Source organism: Lepidochelys kempii, chromosome 1 (assembly GCF_965140285.1).
Source record: "Lepidochelys kempii isolate rLepKem1 chromosome 1, rLepKem1.hap1, whole genome shotgun sequence".
In the NCBI taxonomy this organism is placed as follows: domain Eukaryota; kingdom Metazoa; phylum Chordata; order Testudines; family Cheloniidae; genus Lepidochelys; species Lepidochelys kempii.
The window spans coordinates 347,672,308-347,697,711 of NC_136380.1; the positions used below are offsets into that span (position 1 = coordinate 347,672,308).

At 46.6% G+C, this 25,404-nt stretch overlaps 2 protein-coding genes and 1 pseudogene across 4 annotated transcripts in view; 2 read left to right on the plus strand and 1 right to left on the minus strand.

Moving 5' to 3' along the window:
* The first annotated feature begins 466 nt into the window (after positions 1-466).
* On the plus strand, positions 467-9,391 carry TSGA13 (testis specific 13). Its single transcript, XM_073332109.1, has 5 exons — positions 467-520; positions 1,147-1,353; positions 2,729-2,838; positions 5,959-6,071; positions 9,195-9,391. Exons 1-5 carry the CDS (start codon positions 467-469, stop codon positions 9,389-9,391), a joined length of 681 nt encoding a protein of 226 aa, XP_073188210.1.
* Positions 9,392-10,852: 1,461 nt separating this feature from the next.
* Positions 10,853-11,637, minus strand: LOC140911089 (tubulin alpha-3 chain-like; annotated as a pseudogene).
* Positions 11,638-15,470: 3,833 nt separating this feature from the next.
* Positions 15,471-25,404, plus strand: part of COPG2 (coat protein complex I subunit gamma 2) — a 39,478-nt gene continuing 29,544 nt past the window's right edge. For 2 of the 3 annotated variants that reach the window (XM_073328904.1, XM_073328905.1), the window contains exons 1-4: positions 15,471-15,609; positions 19,777-19,829; positions 20,656-20,736; positions 24,635-24,706. In XM_073328904.1, the coding sequence (XP_073185005.1) occupies positions 15,573-15,609; positions 19,777-19,829; positions 20,656-20,736; positions 24,635-24,706 (243 nt within the window). In that variant the 5' untranslated portion in view covers positions 15,471-15,572. The remainder of the gene's footprint in view (positions 15,610-19,776; positions 19,830-20,655; positions 20,737-24,634; positions 24,707-25,404) is intronic. The other variant, XM_073328907.2, reaches the window with a different exon arrangement.

The following is a 25,404-nucleotide window of genomic DNA, read 5'->3' on the forward strand; positions in this document are numbered from 1 at the left end:
GACCTGCTGGTCTCTCCGTATCAATTTATAGCAATTGATTAATCATTTAAGACCCATGTATAACCTACTTATTAATTGAACCATAATATAAAGGGTAACCAAAGGTTTTCTTAAACAGAAGAAAAATGTATTGACCATTGACAGTAATTTAGGTGGACATATTTACATTGCTAGCCTGGTCTGCTGAACATGTAGCCACAGAGGCTAGCATAGCCTACTGGTGAGTGTGTTACAGATCTCCCGCTGTGCCTGATCCACAGAGGATATAAATCATTGCAACTAGCAGCTATAAAAAATATAGACTATAGCTCAAGCTGTAGTCGCTCATGTTTTCTGTATCGGAGTCAGTGGTAAAATCCACTATCTGTTGGCTAAGACAGTGGCTATCATACTAGCACTGCTGGGAAAAGAGCTTTTGGGATCCAGATAATAAATATTATTTAATTTCAGTTTGATTTAGAAGAACATGAGCAAGTTTTTTCTACAAAATGAGGAGCAGTATTGTTACCATCCCAAACTGGTAAGTGAACCACTTTGTAACCAACACTACGGTCTACTGGAGCATTAAAATTCAAGCACTACAAGCCTACTGCTGTGAGTCCTATTCCCCCTGTGCAAGCGTTATCATGAATATCATCATCACTGTTGGTACTAAGTGGCCTCTTTGTTGGCATTTTTAGCCTAGGCTCCAAGTCCTGAGGGCTTATTTCATTGCTACTTCAGAGGTGTTCCTTCAGCTGTAAGACAGGGTTTGGGCAATGGAGGTAGCTCACACTGCCACTGCCCATGATATTCCTCTTCTGTGGATATTTGTCTAACCTGCTCTTAAAAATCTCCAATTAGGGAATTCCACACCTCCCTCAGCAATTTGTTCCAATGCTTAACTGTAGTTCTGAGGTTCAAACCCTGCTGATCCCACCCCTGATGTGGATGTTATTGTGGGTCATTACACACCCATAAGGAGGCAGTTAGTAGTTTGTGTGTGATGTTTGTATGTATTGCTATGGGTTCATTCTGTCCAGCAGAGGGAAGTGGGGAGCAATTTTTTCTGAAATGCCGTTTTCAGTGAGTTTAATAGCAATTATATCCTGGAATAAAATGGAGGTGGCACTTCTAACCCAGACATCCCACTTTACCCCTGTACAGGCAAAGTACTTTGTGCCACTGACCGATGCTAAATTTCAGGACTATCTCAATGGCCGCAAGAGATGTGCCAAACTTATGTGCAGATCTTCAGAGTTCAATCAAGACAAGACAACACTGATAGTGACTAATAATCCCCTTCCTGACCTGAATTCCAGTCAAAGAAAGGACACCCCCATGAAGTTTTTCTGCAAAGAGCACTTAAGAAGGGTAAAAACATTTCACTGCTAATTTTTAAACTGGGAAAGGACATGGCCCTTGTAATGCTGAGATTTACAGAGGTCCAGGGTTGCACCTTTGAGTTATGAGGAAGTAATATCCAATGATTAGAGCAGAGGATGAGTAGTCAGGGCTCTTGGGATCTAGTCTTACCAATACCACTAATTCCTGATGTGACTTTGGGCAAGTCACTTAATCTAATGTGCCTCATTTTCTCCATCTGTAAAATAGAGATATTGATATGTAGCTAAACATATCTAGATACTTATATGGCTCCCATCACCACAGAATCTGAGTGCTTCCCAAAAGTTAAGTGGTATGACAATATCCCCCATAACTCTTTCCCTTCTCCACCTCTAGGAGTAAAAATGTATACTGTGTGTGTGTATTTGCAAACACTCAGGTTCCAAGCACTTTTTCTCTCCCACCATATCTATGCTTGTTTTTATTTGCTGTTCATGAATATTGGCATGACCAGGTTTTTGTTCATGTACAAGTCCTGCCTGTTTGCATATAGTCTTCCAATCAGGGAGCAGAACCACCACCAGGTGATGTAGGTGAGCAGTCAAATACCACAATAGCAAATAGTCTAAGTGACCAGTTTGTGAACAAGACACAGGTTCAAATGTTTGCATGAACTGGTCATGGAGAGCAAATGAGTAAAACTGGTCATTTGTTTGGAGAGCATTGAGGCCCAGATCCTCAAAAGATACTTAGGTGCCTAACTCCTTTTGATTTCAATAGACATTAAATGCCTAAATACCTTTGAGGACTGGGCCTGAGATCCTTGTGTGAAAGGCACAGCAAAGGTGCCAGAAATTATTAATTGAGCATGTGGTGTTAGACTGCAATGTGGACAAGGAGTTGGAAGGAAATATCCTCAGTTTTGTCACGAGGATCACAATATTTGATTTTTTCTTAATGCCCCAGCTCCTCAATTTGTACAATTACATGATAATCTCAACTTTCATATTTCAAAATATAAGTTTCAAGTCCTCATAGATGCAAATTAAAACCTTAGAAACATGCAGCAAGTGTATCCCATAGGCTCAGAAACCAGAAGTCAGATTAAAGAGAATTTGACATTTATTTTTAAATCATGATTTTTGGCAACCTGACTTATTTTTGAGGTTGGCGTTAGCAATACACTATCTTTGTCTTTATAAGAATTCAGCCTCTTTTGCTCTCCATTCACTGTATTTGCTTTTACTTCCTCTGAGAGATTCCTGCTTATCCAAGCCTTCTCTTCCCTGGGTCATGACTAAGTTCTCCTTGCTGACTGCAAAGTCTTTGCCTTTCCTCTTAGGGGCCAATTTTTATGACTCCCCTTGCAACAGATCTGATTTCTTTTCCATTTCTCCCAAAGGGGATCGATGCCAGGAGTCAGCTTCATTTACCCCCGCTGAAGAGACAACAGCTGACTGAAGCAGGCATAAATTTTGATGAGGGAAAAGTTGGGAAATCACTCCAGTTCAGGTGAAGTCAGTGCCCCATTTCTTTGCTCGCTGGTCCTTATCAGTCCAGTGACATGGTATCACATGTTGGAGTGCAATCCAGACTAGTGAGAGGTTGTCTCTCCACCAGCCCTGTTCCCCTATCTGCTTTAAAATGCTCTGCTGCTGTAGCTCACTAGTCTGGATGCTCCCCACCAGAATACAAGCATGTGCTAAGTGTCTGAGACAAGCAGCCACGGTTCATTAATTTGGATCCCATCAGCATGCTTATTACACTACAGCCACATGTGGTCTCTGCCTACTACTAGCCAAGTGAACCTGTGGCGTAGCCAGGTGGAAAAAACAGGGGGAGCGGAGATTAAAAAGGGCGCCACACCCTGATACTCACCCAGCGGCGCTCCGGGTCTTCAGCAGCACTTTGGCGTTGGGTCCTTCACTCGCTCTGGTCTTTGGCACTGAAGGACAGCCCCCCCTCTCCCCCCGCCACCGCAATGCTGCGGCAGTACTCTCCGGTCTTCAGAAGTACTGCTGAAGACCCGGAGCACTGCTGGGTGAGTACCAGGAGATGGGGCTTTTTTTTTTTTTTTTTTTAATCTCCACTCCCCCTGACCCACCACCGAAGACCCGGAGCGCCGCCGGGTGAGTAAAAATTTAAAAGGCGCCAAAGAATTAAAAAGGCACCAGTTCTCCTCAGTGGGGGAGCAGTCGCTGCCCCACTCCCCCCAGCTACGCTACTGAAGTGAACCCTACACCCACCCACCTCCAGTCCTGAATTTCCCCAAATCCATCTACCCTGAAGTGTCCACACCTCTCCTCAACTACTCAAAGAAATAATACCGTTTGTTTGCTCCTTTAAGGAGACTATACCCAGCAGCTTGCCACATTAACTGGAGTTAACAATCACTTCAATTCAAACACAGTACTGGGTGTGGGGGGGGTTAAATTTATTTTAATCTATTAATGACAGGACATAGGTTGAATGATGCCAAATAAAAGAACTAAAAGTGAAAACCTGCATCTAATACAATCTAGCAAGGTACGGTCTTTGTTTAAAATGGTTTTGCTCATCACTTACTCTTGGTCCACCGTGGCTGACTATCCTTCAGTCAGGACCTTCCACAGAAGTACGAGGTGCTGATTTCCCTTGTCGTCTTAAGTGAAAAAACTTAGAGGTTCACTGCCCCTCTCTTTATAGTCCAGTAAAGCTTTGAAAAGCATCTCCTAAAGTTCATGAGACCCTGTTTCAAGAACCAGGAAGGCTTCCTCGGGGTGTGGTCTCCATCCCCCAGTGATAGCTAAATCATTACGTCCTCCCTTTAGCTTGATGGCTTTGTTTACCTTGTATGTAAATGTGCCTTCAATGTGTCTGCCTGATGCCCAGGCTGGTTAGCCAAGCAAATACACAATTCTTTATTATCTAGACATACTGACTCCCAAACCACCTCATGAGCTTTAATGGTTCTATTTACTGCCTATGTAAATTGTAATTCTATTGTTACTGGTCACATGGCTTCATTTGTATTCAAGACCTGGACAGTCCTGTTTCTACTGTCTTCAAATACAGACTTTAAAAACACAAAATCAGAGAACATCCATAACTCCATATGTAGCATAGTCACACATATCCCACAATGATATTATTGACCAGTGTGGTGTTAGTTTTCAAATGATACCTCACAAGGCACAGGTTGTACCAATATCATTGCAGTAGTGTGTAGGGTGTGAATACAGAGGTGCTTAGGGTCAAACATGGATCTTCTTAGACTGAAGAGTTACTTTATCTTCTTTGTTCCAGTGACTCATAGGTTGGAGGTGAGCCTGGCACAAGTAGCAAGACTATGAGCTGCCATGGGGGAGGGAGAAAGTGTTTTGAAGATGAAATCTGTGTATTAAATTTACTCACCAGTAAAAAATTATTTGCATGACTCAAGGTAGCAAAAGAGAACAATTCTGCACATTCTGCTTTAGCCCTGTTTTGTATGGTTTGTCATTATATCCAAGCTCTGCATTTTCATATCAGAGGGGCCTATAGGGTAACATCCAGTCCTTCACACCCTGGGCTAGTGTAGTATTGTTTTCTACAGCACAAATTCTGGTACTTACAATTTCTGTAGCGCAAGGCCCTCCCCAAGATGGGTTGTTAACACGGATTCCAGTAGGGACCTTCAGCACCACAGGCCCTTGAGCTAAAGGAATAACTCCATTCATAGGTGCCAACTCCGTGGTGCTCCAGGGCTGGAGCACCCACAGGGAAAAATTAGTGGGTGCTCTGCACCCACTGGCAACCAAGCTTCCCCCACCCCACGCCCCACCTCCTCCCTGAGAGCGTGCGTCCCAGCTCCTCCGCCTATCTCTCAGCGCTTCCTGCCTTGCCGCTGCTGGGAGGTGTTTGGCGGCATGCTGGGAGGGAGGGGGAGAAGCAGGGATGTGGCATGCTCAGGGGAGGAGGCAGGGAGAGGTGGGGCCAGGGCAGGGATTTGGGGAAGGAGTCAGAATAGGGGCATGGAGCGGGTGGGGACTTTGGGGAAGGGGTTGGAATGGGGGCAGGGCAAGGGCGGGAGTGGGCGAGGCAGGGGTGGAGGGGTCGAGCACCCACCGGCTGGAGCAGAAGTTGGTGCCTATGATTCCATTGGCTGGCAGCAGTAGGCGGCTGCTACCCCTTAATGCATTAAAGGAATTTTGCTTTGGGTTATGCTTCATCTTAAAGCAGCAGTCCCCAAAATTTGAGGATTGGACCCCCTTTTACTCCTGTCCACGCCCCTCCCCAGAGCTGGCATTGGGGCCGTGGCTCAGGGGGGAGGACACAGTCAGGGTCATGGGGCCAAGGCTGGGGCTGCAGCTGGAGGTGGGTCTGGGACCAGGAGTGGGACAGAGGCTGAAGGTGGGGATGTGAGCAGAGCTGGGGAGGGAAGGGCTGGGTGGTGCTCCCTCCCTGCCACAGTGAGGGCTGGCCCAGGCCCTGCCATGCCCCCCTCAAAGGTTTCTCCCCACCCCCTTAGAGGGCCTTGCCCCACACTCAGTGGACCTCTGTCTTAAAGCAATATCATTTACTGAGCCATGCAGCGTTTGGGCTTGCTACAGAGATCTTCAAGCATAAATTGGTGCAGCCCTTCTGAGTAAGTTTTTCCATTCCAAACTGCAGGTTTTCCACAGACAATGATTTCAAGATTGAAGGACAGTTTTCCAAAAGCTATGCTGAGAGGCGATTGCTAAAGCTATATCCCCATCTCCACTTTCAAGCTTTCCCTAGACTAGGTAAGAAGTTACCACACGTGCCCCCACCCAGAATTGCTACTTGGCTAGTATTGAGCTTACTCACACAGACTGAGCATGCTCAGTAGCATCTGCTGAAGCCACTGTCCTCCCTCCCCCTATTTGTAGGTATGGGTCATGTCTGGGTGGGAGGAGAGGGAAGTATGATAGATGCCCCCACCACCCAACCCTCCTCTGTTAAAAAGGGGGAAGAGATTACTGAATCATTACAGCAGGGTGATGCACTTGGCTTCCACAGAAACACAACCAGAGCTGAGTACCTGTGTACAGGATTTGTTCTTGGTGTTTACATTTTTCACAGGAGAAATGTATGGAGCTGATGTATCTAAGAACTGCTCTTGTTCTGGGTTTGTCCACAGTCCAGAAAGTAAACTGCCATGAGAAGAGCAGCCCTTGTGCTATCTCGGCCCTCTAAATAGTTCCTCAGATATTTAAAAAGCCAGTACAAAATGTCAGCACCAATGCCTGTGCATATGCGAGCCCCCTAGTAAGCATGTTACACAGGCTCACTTTTCCCCTTCCTTCCCTTAAATATACAGGGTTTGATAAGCTGCATCGCTCTTCAGCCGTGTGAGAAGTAGTCCAGTATATTATGTATTGCAGTAATGTCAATTTATTTGCAACATCAAGCTGATATGGCTGATTCCTCCTGAAGATGCCACTTCCCTCCCAGATCAGTTGCCACTCCTCCAACCTTCAAATAGTACTGCTCCCCAGAGGTTTTCCTTCCTTACCTATATCAAATTACTGTCCAAGTCAGTGGATGGGGAAGTTTTGGGCCTTGTAGCCTCCCTTGGCAAGTAAGTAGGCCCCTTGTCTCCATCTCACACCCGCCCTCCTCTGATTCTCCCCTCCTCAAATCCCAAACCCCTTATCTCAAAGCTCCCACTAGGTACCATTTGATCTCCCAAGCTCAGATCCCAACCTAAGTTCCTCAGAAGCACAACCCCATGCACCTAATAACCAGAACTCTTACCAAGAAAGGCCCCAAGGCCTACAACTTCCCCATCAACTGAAATATTGTCTAGGTGAAACACCAGCAGGGCTGTCTTCTTGACAATCCTCCTTCTGAAGGCAGCTGACCAGCAGGAATCCCTCTGCTGACCAGGGGGTCCTCTAGGAATACAAGCTTAATGGGCTTCCCCTCTCCCATGCCGTGGTGGCAAGTTTTCAGAGGTCAGCAAATCAGTAGGATTCTCCTCTGTAGCAGTTGGTGTTTGGAGACTCACTAACAGGGTCCCATGCACTAGAGCAGTGTTTCCTCAACAACTAGTTTTTCGACCAGTGCTGGTCCCCGAGATCTCCCTGTTGCAGTTTAGGGGGGCAACAAGCCAGTCCCTGGTATCAAAAAGGTTGAGAAACACTGCCCTAGGGCACTTTGTGCCCTATTCCATCAGAGCAGGAGGGAGCAGTGGGCAGTTCTTTGGGATTCTGCCCTAGCCTGAGAGGAGAGGACAGTCACTAAAGGACTGAGTTACTCAAAGGGAGGAGATAGAGGGGTGTGATGATTTGCGGGTTCTGTCTGTACAACTTAGGACTTCCGTGATACAGCAATTTTCATAGTAACAACTTCATATCATCCAGAATACCTCTAGCTGAATGTGGAAGCCACCTGGCAGGGATGTGTCATATCTTTGTCAGACCAGGGACGATGGTGGAACTCAATGACTGTCCCACAGTGCTGCACCCTGACAAGGCAATGGGCTAGCTGGGGGTTTGGACAGTGGAAATAATAAAGAGAAGAATGAAGAAACACAGGTGCAGAGCAGTTTATAAAAAGAGTCTTTGGGGAGAAGACTCCTGGAGAGATACATAGGAAGTTCTGGGCAGGAAGAAGGAAGGTGCTGGAGTGGCCAAGGTCAGAGGTAGTGAGCTATGGGGAGAAGACATGTGCTGGAGCCGAGGGGGCCACCCAGGGTCCTGACAGCTCGGACTCCCATCCCAAAGAATGCTCTGTAGTGGTGAGGAAACTGAGGCAGGGCAGGGTTTATTATTTATGTATAGATCTCTGTATTTCTCATGCAATTAAAGAGCAATAGGGTTTTACAACCCCCTGCAAAGCAGCTGTGTGTGTTAAGCATTAAACCTATCCCATGCCTCCTTGAAGTAACCCAGAGAGCTCACATCTTTGACTGGAGGTTTTTAAGGGGGGGCCAGAAAGCAGATCTGTGCCCTGAGAGGGTCCCCAGAGCTCTGAGGCCCTGGCAGTGCCTGGGCCCCATTTAGACTATGGGCTTAAAACACCTGGGGATTCAACAACTAGATCCCCTCTCAGCAGTCTGGTTAGTGATCAAGAGGGAGTGCTCTACTGGAGCTGTGACAAGGAGCTGCACCCAGTGCCATGCTGCCAGGATCAACCCCTTCAGAGCCTTCACAGGGGACGAACTGCTACAAGAGGCCACAGCATGATGTGCCAAGATCCTAAACCGAGAGTTGGATCATCCTTCCTCTCTGACTAGTGCCCAGGCAACTGGGAGACCCAAGTTCAGGTCCCTAGCAAATTACTTAGTTGCTCTGTGCCTCAATTCCCCATAGGTTGTGAGGATAACTACACTGAAGACTGAGAGGCACTCATATTTTAATGGGGGTCATAAGTACCTAAGATAGATGGAATAGTAGAAAAGAGACTTGAACACTCACTGGTAGCATGGGAACATGGCCAAAAACAGTTGTATGCTACTTTGATGCTAGCTCTGTGTGTTACCTAGCCTTGCCAAGTTCAACTCACCCACTCTGAATTTGTCTCTTTGAACCAAGGAAAGAACACCTTTGTTCCCACTGCCTTCCCCAGACGGCACAGTAGAAGGTGGGAAGTAGAGTTTGAACTTGGGCTGGTAAATGCTGATTAGAATTTTGCGAGGCTCGTATAAATGTATGTTCCCAAACATTATTGGTTTGTATATTTAAGCAACTCCGGTTAGTCTGTTTACAGCAAGCTCTTGACTCCTGTTGTAACCTACTCCTTCTGAGGTTTATTTGAGGGGAGGAGGAGAGGGATTAAAAAGGTATTTACCTCTGAATAATTTGGAGAAGAGAGGAGCCACTCTGTATATCAGCCTTTCCTGTGCTCTGTCTCCCTCTGACACACCCTGTGCTTTGTTGTAGCTACAGAGGATGTGCAATCCCTTCCAAGAAAGGATAGCAAGCCCACAAGAGAAACAAGCTGCCAGTGGGAACCATTAACTCTTTCCTCCCTTTTTGAGGCAAAGCCCACTGTCAATGCACCAGGGAAAAACGGCTTCCGGTGTGGGAAAGTCTCGCAGTGGGTAGTAAGCAGTTCTTTTGTAGATAGTTCCAAATAAAGCTTTCCATTGAGTCACTGCTATTTGGATGAATGCAGCCATCAGACCACTAAACGTTCTGGAGCCCAAAAAGCTCAGCTGGCCCCTGCAAAGACACTTTTAACAGAGGTTGCATGATTTGGGGTTTACTGTGGAGAATGATGCTGCAGTGAACGTTTGGGGGACCAAGAACAAGGGTCGTTAACAAAATATTAGTTTTTGGGCTATGAACGTTGCCTTAGAAGGGGACACGGTCAGCTCCATCTTTAGCGTTATGGCAGCAGTCAGCCATTAGGATTACACTGAATTCTTTAGCCAAGTGAACTCCCATGCCTGGCAGAGCTCCCAATAGCATCTCACATTCTTTATAAGAAAGAGCACCTACCCCAGAGCACTTATTCTGGTTCCAGTTTCATAAACTAGCTCTAGTCCTCCAAGGCTTTGCTTGTGGCTGGGGAGAAGTACATCAAAAAGCAGCAACACTGGGAGTTAACACATTTCCCCCTTATTTACAGAGGAGATCTTAACATAAATACCTACATGGGGAACAAAAGTTTGAGCAGGGGGCAATCTAGCAGCCAAAGATAGAAAATCCAATGCATGTTTGATGTTGAAGCTAGTTAAATTCAGCCTAGGAAGACAATTTAAAATATAACCCTGATTGTTTAACCATTGAAACAATTTTCATGGGGGTGTTTTGGATTCTCCATTGGTGGAAACTTAAATCAAGACTGGCAGTTTTTCTAAATTATATGGTCTAGATCAATGGGAATTAGTTCAAGAACATCCTTTGGCATGTGTTACGCAGGAAGTTAGACTAGATCACAATGATCCCTTCTGGCCTTGGAATCTATGAATGTGAGAGTTTGAATAATACCCCTCACTTCTTCCCCCTGCCCTCCCACCCCCAAAACACAGTATGGAAATACTACATTTGATTCAAGAATTTTGAAAGCATTACATCTTTTCCAATGGTAAATTGCAAGAAGATACAAGGCTTAAGATGTCTTACAGACCGCATGCTTAACTTTAGTCATAACACAGGGAAGGCCTGCGGTAGATTAGAGGTTTGACAAGATCTTAGTGTCTTAACTGACTCCACCAAGAGCATGCTGTTGGGAAGGTGGGATGGGTTGTTGGGTTAAAGAGTGAACAACAAGAGGCCAAACAGTGAACTCCTCAGGAGAAGTAAGCTGTGTTAAGCAGACACTGTTAGTATGTCATTCTCCTGTGTATGCAGTGTAGCTGTAGCTGTGTCGGAACCAGGATATTTGAGAGACAAGGTGGGTGAGGTCATATCTTTTACTGGCCCAACATCTGTTGGTGAGAGAGACAAGCTCTCGAGTCACACAGAGCTCTTCTTCGGATCTGAGAAAGATACTCAGAGCATCTGTCCCATCTTGCATTTAGCTGTGATGCTTGGAGTACCTTTCCCAAACCTGAAAGAAGAGCTGAACTTTAGCCAGGTCTCCCACAACTACATCACTGGTAGTTGATAACAACCTTAAACTCATTTGGGCACCAGTCCACAAACTAGTTGGACCTCCTGGTTTTGATGGTTGATATATAGCTGCATTCACATCCTTGGGCACCTGGTACAGCAGGCAGAAAGCCATGTGTTTGCTTTGATGAGGGTCACATTGCACCATCTGGTTGGAGAACTCAAAGCAAGCGTTGGTGATTTCAGGCACTGAGAGCTGCTCATTCTAAGCTTTTTCTGCCAAAATTATGGGCACATAGGTAGTGATGGAGAAGTGCATCCAGGGATAAGGTACCAAGTTAATTTGGAATTCAGCAAGATCCACATTCAAAGGACCATCAAACCTCAGGGAAGCAGTGATAGACGACACTATCTGGGCTATTAGCCTGTTCAAGTTAGGGTAGGAGGGACACTCGATATTGAGGTTATGGTTGCAGATGGTGTAAATGACCCCATGAAAGAACAGTCAGAATGCTCCAGCATGATATGGTAGGTTAGAATGGAATTGTAAGTTCTCCCACTGCAGTGGAGACCTGTAGGCAGGATACACCAAGAACTCCATGTTGGATTTCTTACCAAAGTCTACTGAGAGTTGTTCCATCAGGAGGAATGTGAATCCAGAGCCGGTGCCACCTTCAAAGCTGTGGAAGACTAGGAACCCTTGAATGCCCCTAGATTTCCACGTGGCTTTATCCAAAGTACTGGCAAGAGAGAAGCACTCTTTTTGGGCAGCAACGAAAGGTCTTAGTCTGTCATTTAAGGCCTCTTCAATTCCTTTCTCATCCATAGTCACTAGATGCATAGGAAATGCCTAGAAGAATTTACTGCTTTCAAAGCACAGGCCTTGCAAGTGACAGTTCATGGGAGAATGCTCCTGGGTCTATGCCCTTTAAATAGAAGATTCATTGGGATTGTAAAATTCACTTTTTAGTTTTAAGATGTGTTCATGAATGTCACCCCCATTCACGCCAGCGTTTTCAATCAGCAAAAATTAAACATCAACCTCGAGTCAGCAATTGTTAGCTAATAACCGATATGGTGCCAACATGCAGCTATGTATAATCATTTGCAGGACTGGGGTCACAGTTAAGCGGAAGTCTTTAAGAATGCAGACTAGGAAAAGAAAAGGTGTATCAGCACCTTAGCTAACACCTCATAAAATCCTAGTGTTAACAACACAGTAGCATCTTAACACATAGCAAGTCAACATAAACATTAACTTGTTGGCCGGCCACTAGTGTTAACCTGAACCAGATAATACATGTTAGAACTAAAATTGTTTTGTCCATACTAGGTTTCCACCACAAGCTAATCATCAATCCATGTGATAGTCAACATGTGGTAAAACACCACACTTTTTCCCTAGTGAAGACAAAGCCCCAAATTAGTCAGACATCAAGTAGGTCTTATTAGTACACCATGCCAATACCTCCCTTAGTTGCACCAAATCCACAAAGTTATTTAGGCTTCTATAGCATGGCTGATGCACCTTTCCTCCTCCATGGGGTGATGGGGGTGTATCACAGCCCCACAGTCAAGTTGAAAGGGCTGCCCCACATGTTGGGCAGCACAGCTTTGTAGCCTTAGTCCTTAATATGATCCTTGCTCTCAGGGCAGTGCAACCCAATGGCCAGTCAGTACTATAGCCCTCATTCTCAGGGCAGTGCAACCTAGCGGCCAGAGTCCATAATACTGGTGAGTGGGGCCACTACCCTGGGGTGGATGGTGGCCAGAACAGGGGAGGACTCAGGCCCACCCTCTCCACTGGGTCCCAACCCAGGGACCTATCGGTGGCAGGGTTGCCCACCACCAGCTTGGTGGGGCTCCAACCAAAACACACTGAGCCTTGGTCTGGTTCTGTAACCATTTCCCCCCAATACTTCCCTGGGTTACTTCCTACCCAAGTCTCTGGGGTTCTCCATCTCTGGGATTCTCCAGCCTCTCCACGACATCCCATGCCGTGCGTCAGGGTCCATCTCCGACAGCCTAGCTTCAGCATCTTGGGGTGCAGGTACTCCTCCCTCAGGTACTAGCAACACACCTCCTTCCTCACAGGTAGTCAGCCCAGACTGAGCTGCTCTGCAGGCTTTTATATCCTGCTTCCAGCTTGTGGGGGGAGGCCTCCCAGGCTAAGAGAGAAGGGTTAACCCCTGCTGTACCAGTGTGGGGCTGATACACCCCATCACAGCTTCTAACTGCCATAGGAAACAATCTTAGTGGATTTGGACCCAAGTAACTAGCATGCTTAATGCCAAGAGATTATTTAATGATGCATTAGTAATTTGACAGGGATGATTTGCACAACTGGAATGGTTTATAACTTATTTAGGGAGGATCAAGCGGGCAAAAAGGAAGGAGAGTGGCACTCTATGTCAAAAATGGCATCACCTGTTTCTGAGTCAGCGAAAACCCAGAAGAGAATGATCTGGAATGCTTATGGATCAATGTCCTAACTGATAAAGCACAAGAAGGGGTTTTAGCTACTGTCTATTACCGACCACCAGATCACTCCAGAGAACAAGATTGACCGCCTCCTTAAGCACTTATTTATAATGTGTAGGGGAAATAAACTGTGTGATCTTGGGGGACTTCAATTTGAGTGACATACGCTGGAGGTCTCATGCTGCCAGTGCTAAAACATACTTCAAATTTCTAAACATTATATATGACCATTTCCTAACTCAAAAGGTATTGCAGCCAAGATGGGGAAATTCTATATTAGACCTTGTCCTAACAGATAAAGAGGAACTGATCACAGAACTAAAAGTTAATAATTTAGGTACAAGTGATCATGACTGACCACATTGATCATGTGCAAGCAGAATAAAGTCCAGACCAGCAATATATATACTTGGTTCTTTAATAGGAATAATTTCACAAAGCTGAAAACAATTATGAGCCAAATCAGCTAGGAGGAAGAATTTAATCAGAAAAATGTGAATGATAATTGAGAATAATTTAAGAACACCTTACTAGATGCTCAAAAAGCCACAGTCCTACAGTTGATCTAGTGGAGTGGGTGGGGCTCAGCAGAACGGTCTGACTGCAGGGAGCTCTGGATGCAGGGAGTGAGACTCAGCAGGGTGGGGGGACTCTGTGCAGGGTCTGGGTATGGGGGGGTCTGGATGCACAGGGGTTGGTAGACAGGGGAACAGCTTCCCCATAAAGTGCCCCCTCCCTCTGTGGCTGAGGAGCGATGGAGGCAGAAGCAGGGATGTGTGTTTGGAGCCTCCTACAGCCAGAGGAAGTTTCTGGGGATGGGTTTGACCCTGCCCTGGGCCCGGCCCTGGCAACTCCTTACAGGGGAAGAACAAGTCCCATCCTCCTCCACCCCCAGCCCAGCCAGGACTAGCAGCTGAACCTGGTGCAGGGTAGAAGCCACCAGTGGGGATGTCCCCAGCCCCCACAGTGATTTACCTGTCTGCTGACTACTTTGGGCACCTGAAATGATGCACCAGAGTATCTGGGGAGGGGCACATGATTGCTCTTCCAGCTTCCCTTTGCTTCCCCATCAGAAAGTCATTTTTCTGTGGGGAAGCAAAGAAATCTGAGGGGCACATGAATTCTGTGCACAGAATTCCCCAAGGAGTAACATCTAGGAACAAAGAATGTAGACCATACTTACAGGATAGGTAGCTCTATCCTGAGAAGAAGCAACTCTGGAAGAGATTTTGGGAGTCATGATGGATAATCAGCTGAACATGAACTCCCAGTATGACTCTGTGGCCAAAAGAGCTAATGCAATCCTAGAATGCATAAACAGGGGAATCTCAAGTAGGAGTAGAGAAGTTATTTCACTTGTGTATTTGGCACTGGAGTGACCGCTGCTGGACAACAGTGTCCCATTCTGGCACCCACAATTTAATAAGGATGTTGATAAATTTGAGAGGGTTGAAAGAAGAGCCAAGAAAATGATTAAGGATTAGAAAACTTGCCTTGTAGTGATAGATTCAAGGAGCTCAATCTATTTAGCTTAACAAAGAGAACGTTAAGGGGCGGCTTAATTACAGTCTATAAGTATTTTCGTGGGGAACAAATATTTAATAGTGGGCTCTGCAATCCAGCAGAGAAAGATATACCAGGATCCAATGGTTGAAAATTGAAGCTAGACAAATTCAGACGAGAAATAAGGTGTAATTTCTTAACAGGCAGAGTAATTAACCATTGGAACAACTTGCCAGCCTTCATGGTGGATTCTCTATCCTGACAATTTTTAGATGAAGACTGGATATTTTTCTAAAAGGCATGCTCTAGGAATTATTTTGGGGGAGTTCTATGGCCTGTGCTATATAGGAGATTAGACAAGAATCTTCTGTATTTTCCACAGTAGGCATCCGATGAAGTGAACTGTAGCTCATGAAAGCTTATGCTCAAATAAATTGGTTAGTCTCTAAGGTGCCACAAGTCCTCCTTTTCTTTTTGTGAATACAGACTAACAGGGCTGTTACTCAGAAACCTGTCCTAAATATGGGCTCTGTCCCTTTAAATGGGAACTCCCCCGCCCCCTCTTTCCTGAGACACCCGGAGAGCGAAGGGGGCGTGTCCCGGACATGGTTTGTTGCTGCCAGCCTGGGAGGGGGCGTGGCTCCATGGTGACTGGCCGCTCCGCGGGCCAGTCATGTGGCGCGTAGCCGGGTTTGGAGGCGGGCCTTCCGGCGGGCGCTCCTTCCCGGCTCCGGCGGCTGCTCACGGCTCTGAGGGAGGCGAGCGCGCGGGCCCGGTATGATTAAGAAGTTCGACAAGAAGGACGAGGAGACCGGTACGGGGGAGGGGCCGCGGCCTGGGCGGGCAGGGGGCGCGTGTCCAGCCGGCGGCGGCTGAGAGGCCCGCCCGGCTCCGCTCCCGCCGCCCCTTCCCCGCTCCCGGCGGCCCCGGCCGGGTCCTCCTGGAGCGCCCGCGGGGGGCGGCAAACCGGGACCCGGCGCCTCAGCTGCCCCCGTGGGCGGCCCGCACGGGGCCTAACTAGCTCTGCCGGGCTCCGTGGCGCGGCCACGGGGAGGGCGGGTCTTTCCCCCCGCCCCGGGCGCGCTGCCGGGGAGGCCACGGCGGTTAACGCTCCGTCCTGCGCCGGGCGGGGCCGCGGGGCCGCCGCGGGCTTGGCTCAGGCCGCTAATCCGGAGTGCGCCGGGCGGCTGCGTGGTGCCCGGTTTATCCCCGTCTCCCCGGGCTTCGCAGGACAGTGGTTTCGGAGGGCGTTTTTCCCAACCCGAGCCCCGCCCCCCGGGGCCGGAGCCCGCTGAGCGCGCACCGTGACCCCGGGTGTCTGCAGAGCCCCCCAGGGGGCTGCCTGGGGCAGGCTGCTGATCCCCGGGTAAGGCCGGCCTGTCGGCGGGCAGGGTCGCACCGGGGACTTCCGGGGCTTCGTGCAGGAGCCTCCACCGCATGAGCGAGAAGCCACCTGGCTGTTAGCAAAGGCTGTGGAGCGGACTCACTAATCTCTCTCTCTCTCTCTAAATGGTCTGGGTGCCACTAGATGGGGCAGAGCATCACATCCCTGCAGACACCAGGGCAGCCAGGAGCAGCAGCTGGGCACCGCTGGGATGGGCCGCTGCTGCTCCCCTGCCCTCCAGCCTCCACCCAGGAGGCTGTTGTGGCCCCGGAAAAATCCCCTGGTGTCCAGTGCAGCCACTGTGGCCGCATGCGAGAAACGCTACAATACCATGTGTGGAAGAGGCTGGTGGCAGCTGGGATGTTCTCCATAGCCAAAGAGAAATATGAACCAGTAGGGCTCATTTCTAGTGAGGTGTGCTGTCAAATTAATGCTGCTAAACAACCCAATGCTTTTGGAGTTCCTAAGCCTGGGACGACCGGATGCTGGGGACTGGAAATGGTGGGAAATAATTGCCCTGTTCTGTTCATTCCCTCTGAAGCATCTGGCGCTGGCCACTGATGGAAGACAGGATGCTGGGCTAGCTGTACCAATGGTCAGACCCAATATGGCCATTCTTACGTCCTAACCTATCAGTGTGTTGGGCTGGAGGAACTGTGCTGTTTAAACTGTTTCATAGTGAATTTAAAATACCGTTCATTGTTCCGAATAAAGCTGTTGTCACTTTCATGGTTTGGTCTCACTTCTACTGGGCAGGTATGCAGTGTAGTTGTAGCTGTGTCGGTCCCGAGATATTAGAGAGATAAGGTAAGAGACGCAAGCTTTTGAGCCACACACAGCTCTTCTTTAGGTCTGGGAAAGGTATTCAGTGTCACATCTGTTCCACCTTGTATTTAGCTGTGACACTGGGAGTATCTTTCCCAGACCTGAAGAAGAGCTCTATGTGGCTCAAAAACTTGTCTATCTCACCAGCAGAAAAGGATCCAATAAATGATATTCTTGTCCACTTTGTGTCTCTGCTGGGCAGGGGTCAACATCATAAAAATAAAACATAGCAAGAGTGGCAACTGCAGTCAGTCTTGGTGGCAGCCCCTCAGCGGTGAGGCCAAGAAGGAAATGAGTTTGGGGTCCAAATTACCTTGTCCATCTATTACCACACTCGCTGTAGTAATTAAAGTACACTGTCTATTCTGTGCTCATTACCATGGTAACTTGCATATGCTACACAGATCATTCAGTTGGTGGTGTAAAATTCTTTGTGGTCTAGTAGACATGTAGACAATTATGCTAGGGTTTGGAAAATAAATCTACTCACATGTGGGAAGCTTTCATGGGTGGCTAGGGGGAGCTAAGTCAGGAGTTTTTTCAGAATTTAAATTTAAATTTAGCAAATTCTTCTAGACCCTCTAGTTTTTAAGATAATCTTCCAACAGGGAATTGTCATTTCTTAAGTCTGCAGACACCGTTCCATTGCCACTTTTGTTCCTCTGAGCTTTGCTGAGAAACAGAAGAGTAGAATTAACAAGACTGCACAATTTTACTTCTGCTTTTCATAACCCTTTATACACCAATGAAACTGTTGAGAGTCTTATCAGTTGCCTGCTACTCTTGGTGTCAAGTATCATGTCTACACTGCAGTTAGACACCTGCAGCTGGCCCCTGCCAGCTGACTTGGGCTCACTGGGCTCAGGCTAAGGGGCTGTTTAATTGCTATGTAGCCATTTGGGCTCGGGCTGGAGCCCAGGCTCTAGGACCCTGGGAGGTGGGAGGGTCCCAGAGCTTAGGCTGCAGCCTAAGTCACAATGGGTATATCTATAGTGCACTTAAAAACCCACACCCGGCCAGCTGGCTCGGGCTTGGGTTTACTGGGGCTGCAGGGCTGTTTCATTGCAGTGTAGACTTCCAGGCTCAGGTCTGGGACCTTCCCACCTCACAGCCTGAGCCCAGAAGTCTACAGTGCAGTGAAACAGCTCTGCAACCTGAGCCCCACAAGCCCAAGTCAGCTGGCATGGGCCAGCTGCAGGTTTTTGATTGCAGTGTAGACATACCCAATGTCTACACCGCAGTTAAATAGCCCCTTAGCCCAAGTCCTGCAAGCCTGACTCAGCAGGCACAGGCCAACCATGGGTATCTAATTGCAGTGTAGACATACCCTTAGTAGCTGTAGAGCACAGTTAATCAATTATCTTTTGTCAAGGTCCAAATTTCTTGGTCAAGGTCCAGACTCCAGCGAAAATAATACAAAAATAACAATAATAATGATGATAAGTAGAAAAAAGATTTCGGAGTCCGTTCAAAAGCATCTGATGGTCTGGATTTGGCCCACGGTCCTCCTAGTGACTACCCCTGCTATGGAGGCAGGAACTGGGATTATTAGCTAGAGAAGATGATCTAAAAGTCAGAGGTTAAGAGTGCCTATAAGCAGTATTCAGGGACAAGCACCCATGGTAGAAATGCAAGCACCTTTACCCTTCCTAGAGCTGGAGGTGACACTAGGGCTGGATTTTTCAATCAGATCGTTGTCCTTTGATCTTGCTGCTGGAGTTCCTCTTCCAATTTTTCATACTTACCTGTGGCTGGTAGGTTTAGTCTTCTGGTCAGTAGGTATCTGGTAACTTTTCAAGGACTAGGCATGTGCTATGGAATGTAAGTTTTAATTTTCTAAGGGCAGGTTTTTTTTTTATCATGCCCTATATTAATGTTTTGCTAAAGCTGCCCAGTGTTAGTGATTATTCCAGGTGTGGCCAAACCGAGGCGCATGAGCTCTTTTACAGTTGAAGTGTGGCTTGCAGAGCCCCCCACTATTCTCCAACTACCAGACTTGGGGAGAGGGAACTTGGGGCTTCTGCCCTGTGGTGGGGCTAGAGGCTTCTGGGGTCTTGGGGCTTTAGCTCCGTGCCCCAGCAGGAGCCCCCCTGTAGGGCAGATTGTGCCTGTCTTTTGGCTCTCGAACTTCTGAAGATTTTCATATGTGGCTCAGAGGGTCAGTAAGTTTGGCCACCCCTGGATTATAGCGTTGTAGTGGCAGTGCTATTTTGGCAGGTTACAAGTTTGTGTGAGTGAGGGGTAATGTATCAACCAATATGTGAGTGTTTCCAATGGCAAGAAGCAGCCTTATCCTAAGGTATTCCCTCCTTGTTACATCTAAGGCACATAAAGCAGTTGGGGTGGGAAGAAAGGGAGCTAGCAGCCTCACTTGGCGCTGATGCTGTGATAACTTCACCAATTAGCTAGCTGGAGACACTGTATTGAAAAATTTCAGAGTAACAGCCATGTTAGTCTGTATTTGCAAAAAGAAGAGGAGTACTTGTGGCACCTTAGAGACTAACCAATTTATTTGAGCATAAGTTTTCGTGAGCTACAGCTCACTTCATCGGATGCTGTAGCTCATGAAAGCTTATGCTCAAATAAATTGGTTAGTCTCTAAGGTGCCACAAGTCCTCCTTTTCTTTTTGCGAATACAGACTAACATGGCTGTTATTCTGAAACAGTTCATAGTGAGATAGCTTATGGAAGTGTAAGAGTTGGCATTCTGTGCATTCAGTTCCATGGCGTCTAGCACGTGGGTAACCATCTATGATTTGTTTTATTATTTAGGTAGTGGCTCCAATCCTTTCCAGCATTTGGAGAAGAGTGCTGTCCTTCAAGAGGTATGAACAGAAAGTTTATTATGTAAGTTGCTATAGCTTTGGGCTGGATGCTCTAGTGACCTAAGCAACAGATTTGAAATACCTGGACTTTGTGCAGCCAGTGGTTAAAAGTGATGCACGGTCAATTAATCCTTCCAGGATAGATACAGTAAATTGAGTGCACATGCAGTTTACTGTGTGGGGATCTTTCAGGAAGACAGAGGACCTGTTTAATTTGCATGGACACTAAAGATCCAATGGCCCTTACTGAAGAGGCTTTTTTTCTGTGTCCCTATTGTCATGCCATGCAGCATGCTTTTCAGTAGTTCTTCGCCTGGCTACATCTGTGCGCCTGAGAGGTGGCTAGCTGTATGTCACTGCAGTTATATGTATAAGGTCTGTGAAGTGTTTGGGGCTCTTTTTGGATGCAAAGAGCTATAAATGTGAAAACAGATTTGTTAATTTCACTTTCAGGTTCCCTTGCACTAGTACAATGCTTCTGAGTTTGGTTGCAGATGCTGGAAAGGAAACTTTTAAAATCTAAACTAAACTGGCATACAGAAAACACAAAGACTTCCAGTATTGCCCAAGCTTTACCACTGATTGGCTATATGATTAGAACCTAGGAACCTGAGATCCAGTCCCTGGTTCAAATCACTTCAAAGCCATCTGTCTAAAACTGAGTCCATTTTTCAGCTAAGTGCTTTTACTAATTGGCATTCATGTTAAGGTGCAGTATACAGTAAGACTGTTTGGGTGAAATGAGTTATCCTGATCCCATGGGATGAGTGGGTAAATTGTTACCAATGAGTTATGCAATAATGCAATTTTTCTGCTGTGTCTGCAGGCTCGTATCTTTAATGAGACTCCCATAAATCCACGAAGATGTCTGCATATACTTACCAGGATCCTTTACTTACTGAACCAGGTAAGTGGATCTTCCTAACCCAAACGATCCTCTACAGCAAACAGGGAAAGATTAAGAATGAGCTCTCAAAAATGGATACTCTCATAAAGAACCAACCTTCCACACAAACTTCCTCGTGGCTGGATTTTACTAAAACTAGACAAGCCATTTACAACGCACACTTTGCTTCTCTACAAAAGAAAAAAGACACTAAACTTTCTAAACTACTACATGCTACAAGGGGCCACAGCAATGGTTCCCTCACCCCACCTAGCAATATTGTTAACCTATCCAACTATACTCTCAGCCCAGCAGAAGCAGCTGTTCTATCTCGGGGCCTCTCCTTCTGCCCCTCCACCCCCACGAACATGATACAGTTCTGTGGTGACCTAGAATCCTATTTTCGACGTCTCCGTCTCAAGGAATATTTCCAAAATACCTCTGAACAACATACTAATCCACAGAGGTCTCCCTGCCAACACTACAGAAAGAGGGATTCTAGATGGACTCCTCCTGAAGGTCGAAACAGCAGACTGGACTTCTACATAGAGTGCTTCCGCCGACGTGCACGGGCTGAAATTGTGGAAAAGCAGCATCACTTGCCCCATAACCTCAGCCATGCGGAACGCAATGCCATCCACAGCCTCAGAAACAACTCTGACATCATAATCAAAAAGGCTGACAAAGGAGGTGCTGTTGTCATCATGAATAGGTCGGAATATGAACAAGAGGCTGCTCGGCAGCTCTCCAACACGAGTTTCTACAAGCCATTACCCTATGATCCCACTGAGAGTTACCAAAAGCAACTACAGCATTTGCTCAAGAAACTTCCTGAAAAAGCACAAGATCAAATCCGCACAGACACACCCCTGGAACCCCGACCTGGGATATTCTATCTACTACCCAAGATCCATAAACCTGGAAATCCTGGGCGCCCCATCATCTCAGGCATTGGCACCCTGACAGCAGGATTGTCTGGCTATGTAGACTCCCTCCTCAGGCCCTACGCTACCAGCACTCCCAGCTACCTTCGAGACACCACTGACTTCCTGAGGAAACTTCAATCCATCGGTGATCTTCCTGATAACACCATCCTGGCTACTATGGATGTAGAAGCCCTCTACACCAACATTCCACACAAAGATGGACTACAAGCCGTCAAGAACACTATCCCCGATAATGTCACGGCTAACCTGGTGGCTGAACTTTGTGACTTTGTCCTTACCCATAACTATTTCACATTTGGGGACAATGTATACCTTCAGATCAGCGGCACTGCTATGGGTACCCGCATGGCCCCACAGTATGCCAACATTTTTATGGCTGATTTAGAACAACGCTTCCTCAGCTCTCGTCCCCTAAAGCCCCTACTCTACTTGCGCTATATTGATGACATCTTCATCATCTGGACCCATGGAAAAGAAGCCCTTGAGGAATTCCACCATGATTTCAACAATTTCCATCCCACCACCAACCTCAGCCTGGTCCAGTCCACACAAGAGATCCACTTCCTGGACACTACAGTGCTAATAAACAATGGCCACATAAACACCACCCTATACCGTAAACCTACTGACCGCTATTCCTACCTGCATGCCTCCAGCTTTCACCCTGACCACACCACACGATCCATCGTCTACAGCCAAGCTCTGCGATACAACCGCATTTGCTCCAACCCCTCAGACAGAGACAAACACCTACAAGATCTCTGTCAAGCTTTCTTACAACTACAATACCCACCTGCAGAAGTAAAGAAACAGATTGATAGAGCCAGAAGAGTTCCCAGAAGTTACCTACTACAGGACAGGCCTAACAAAGAAAATAACAGAACGCCACTAGCCGTCACCTTCAGCCCCCAACTAAAACCCCTCCAACGCATTATTAAGGATCTACAACCTATCCTAAAGGATGACCCAACACTCTCACAAGTCTTGGGAGACAGGCCAGTCCTTGCCTACAGACAGCCCCGCAACCTGAAGCAAATACTCACCAACAACCACATACCACACAACAGAACCACTAACCCAGGAACTTATCCTTGCAACAAAGCCCGTTGCCAATTGTGCCCACATATCTATTCAGGGGACACCATCACAGGGCCTAATCACATCAGCCACACTATCAGAGGCTCGTTCACCTGCACATCCACCAATGTGATCTATGCCATCATGTGCCAGCAATGCCCCTCTGCCATGTACATTGGTCAAACTGGACAGTCTCTACGTAAAAGAATAAATGGACACAAATCAGATGTCAAGAATTATAACATTCATAAACCAGTCGGAGAACACTTCAATCTCTCTGGTCACGCAATCACAGACATGAAGGTCGCTATCTTAAAACAAAAAAACTTCAAATCCAGACTCCAGCGAGAAACTGCTGAATTGGAATTCATTTGCAAATTGGATACTATTAATTTAGGCTTAAATAGAGACTGGGAGTGGCTAAGTCATTATGCAAGGTAGCCTGTTTCCTCTTGTTTTTTCCTACCCCCCCCCCCCAGATGTTCTGGTTTAACTTGGATTTAAACCTGGAGAATGGTCAGTTTAGATGAGCTATTACCAGCAGGAGAGTGAGTTTGTGTGTGTATGGGGGTGGGGGGGATGTGAGAAAACCTTGATCTATGCAGGAAATAGCCCGACTTGATTATGTAAAGAGTTGTCACTTTGGATGGGCTAGCACCAGCAGGAGAGTGAATTTGTGTGGGGGGGTGGAGGGTGAGAAAACCTGGATTTGTGCTGGAAATGGCCCACCTGTTGATCACTTTAGATAAGCTATTACCAGCAGGACAGTGGGGTGGGAGGAGGTATTGTTTCATGATTTCTGTGTGTATATAAAGTCTGCTGCAGTTTCCACGGTAAACATCTGATGAAGTGAGCTGTAGCTCACGAAAGCTCATGCTCAAATAAATTGGTTAGTCTCTAAGGTGCCACAAGTACTCCTTTTCTTTTTGCGAATACAGACTAACACGGCTGTTCCTCTGACACCTAGGATTAGTCTTTTCTGATAAAAAGTTTAGCATGAAAGAATTACTGTACTTAAGGATAGTAAAACAACTTGTACTTTATGCTGTCAGTCTAGAGGGCAGCTTATTAAGGGTAACAGAAATTGAACCCTATTATATAATGTTATGATCTTAGTTTTGATTTTCAGCTTTCCTTGGTGGAGATGAGACACAGCTCACTGAAGCTTTTAAGACTTTTTATGATAGACTTCTGGGAGCTGCATCCCATTTATTCCTGTTCTCAGTGATGCCGTATTAGCCAGAACCAGCCTTCTCTATATTGTAGAAATAGCCATGTTTAAACAAGAGTTTGAATGGTAAAATGGTTGGGTAATGATTGTCACATGGTTCTTTCTTTGCCTATGTAGAGAACAGGACTCCATGTTGAGGAACTATGTTTAGCTTAGATACCTAAATGTCTGTGAGTACATGAAATATGGCCTGACGGGGCAATATTTAATACTCGGGTGTGACCAGCAGGGATTACAAGGTCCAACACATTCTGCTGTATCTGAATCAGCACAGGTTTTGTGTTGGGGAAATCCTAGGAGACTCTTCTTCTCAGTTGACGAAAACTTAAAACAAAAACCATAACCCCTGCTGCTGTAAAGGCAGCAGAGGGAGCACAGGTTAATTAACAAACCCTGTTCCTGTTACTTTGCTGGTATCATGGATGATGCTCCTGTTGAAACAAGCTACGTAAAAAGTGTAATTAGATTGTCGTGTGCTCTATAAGAAACACAAGGTGAAGAAGGGAGTGTTTCTAAAAAAGATTTTAAAAAAGAAAAAGGTTTAGAGGCAGAGGATGGAGTCCAAGGATCTAAGTGGGCATTATAGACGAGAGAGAATTAAAAAGAGAAAGCTACTGGACTTTTGATTGGTCTCTAACGTCTGCTGCTTGCATGTTATCCTTAGGGTGAACATTTCGGAACTACTGAAGCCACAGAAGCCTTCTTTGCAATGACCAGATTATTTCAGTCTAATGACGTAAGTCTCTGTATTTAAGGAAAAATGTTTCACGTGCTGCATTGTACTCTCAGTGGGATCTTTGTGAACCCTCTGATAGTAGCAGAAATTGTGAAGTGTTCATATATGGTCCCATTGCTCTGATATAAGTAGCTTAGATAGAGGAATGTGCTCAATTTGAAAGCACCATATGGGCCTTAGTTTCTTGCCTCTCAAAATTAAGAAAGTGTTGTTTACAGACTAGAGCTCCAGCATTCCTTAGAAAGGCGTTTGACTCAACCTGCTAGAAGTAAAGGGATTAGAATGTTCTCAAAGCAATGGGTTAAGTCTTTGGCTAAGATGTATGTAGTATCCATTTAATATGTGATATGTTCTTCTTCGAGTGTTTCCTCATGACCATTCCAACATAGGCATGTGCTCACCCCGAGCACGGCCACAGGAAAATTTTTCCCTCGGTAGTATATGTCAGTTCAGCTCTGGTGCCCCTGGAGTCACATGCTCGTAGCGCCGGTATAAAGGGCCCTGCTGACTTGCCACCCCCTTAGTTCCTTCTTTCAGCCCATGACGGTTGCTGGAACTGTGTTTCGTTCTTGCTTCTGCAAGTACTCCCCAGTAGAATATCTCTACTCTTGGTGTATATAATTTGTTGTAGTTTAGCAGTAAGTTTCAGTTATTAGTTAGTTAACCCTGCTAAGTGGGGTTAACCACCCCTGAGCACC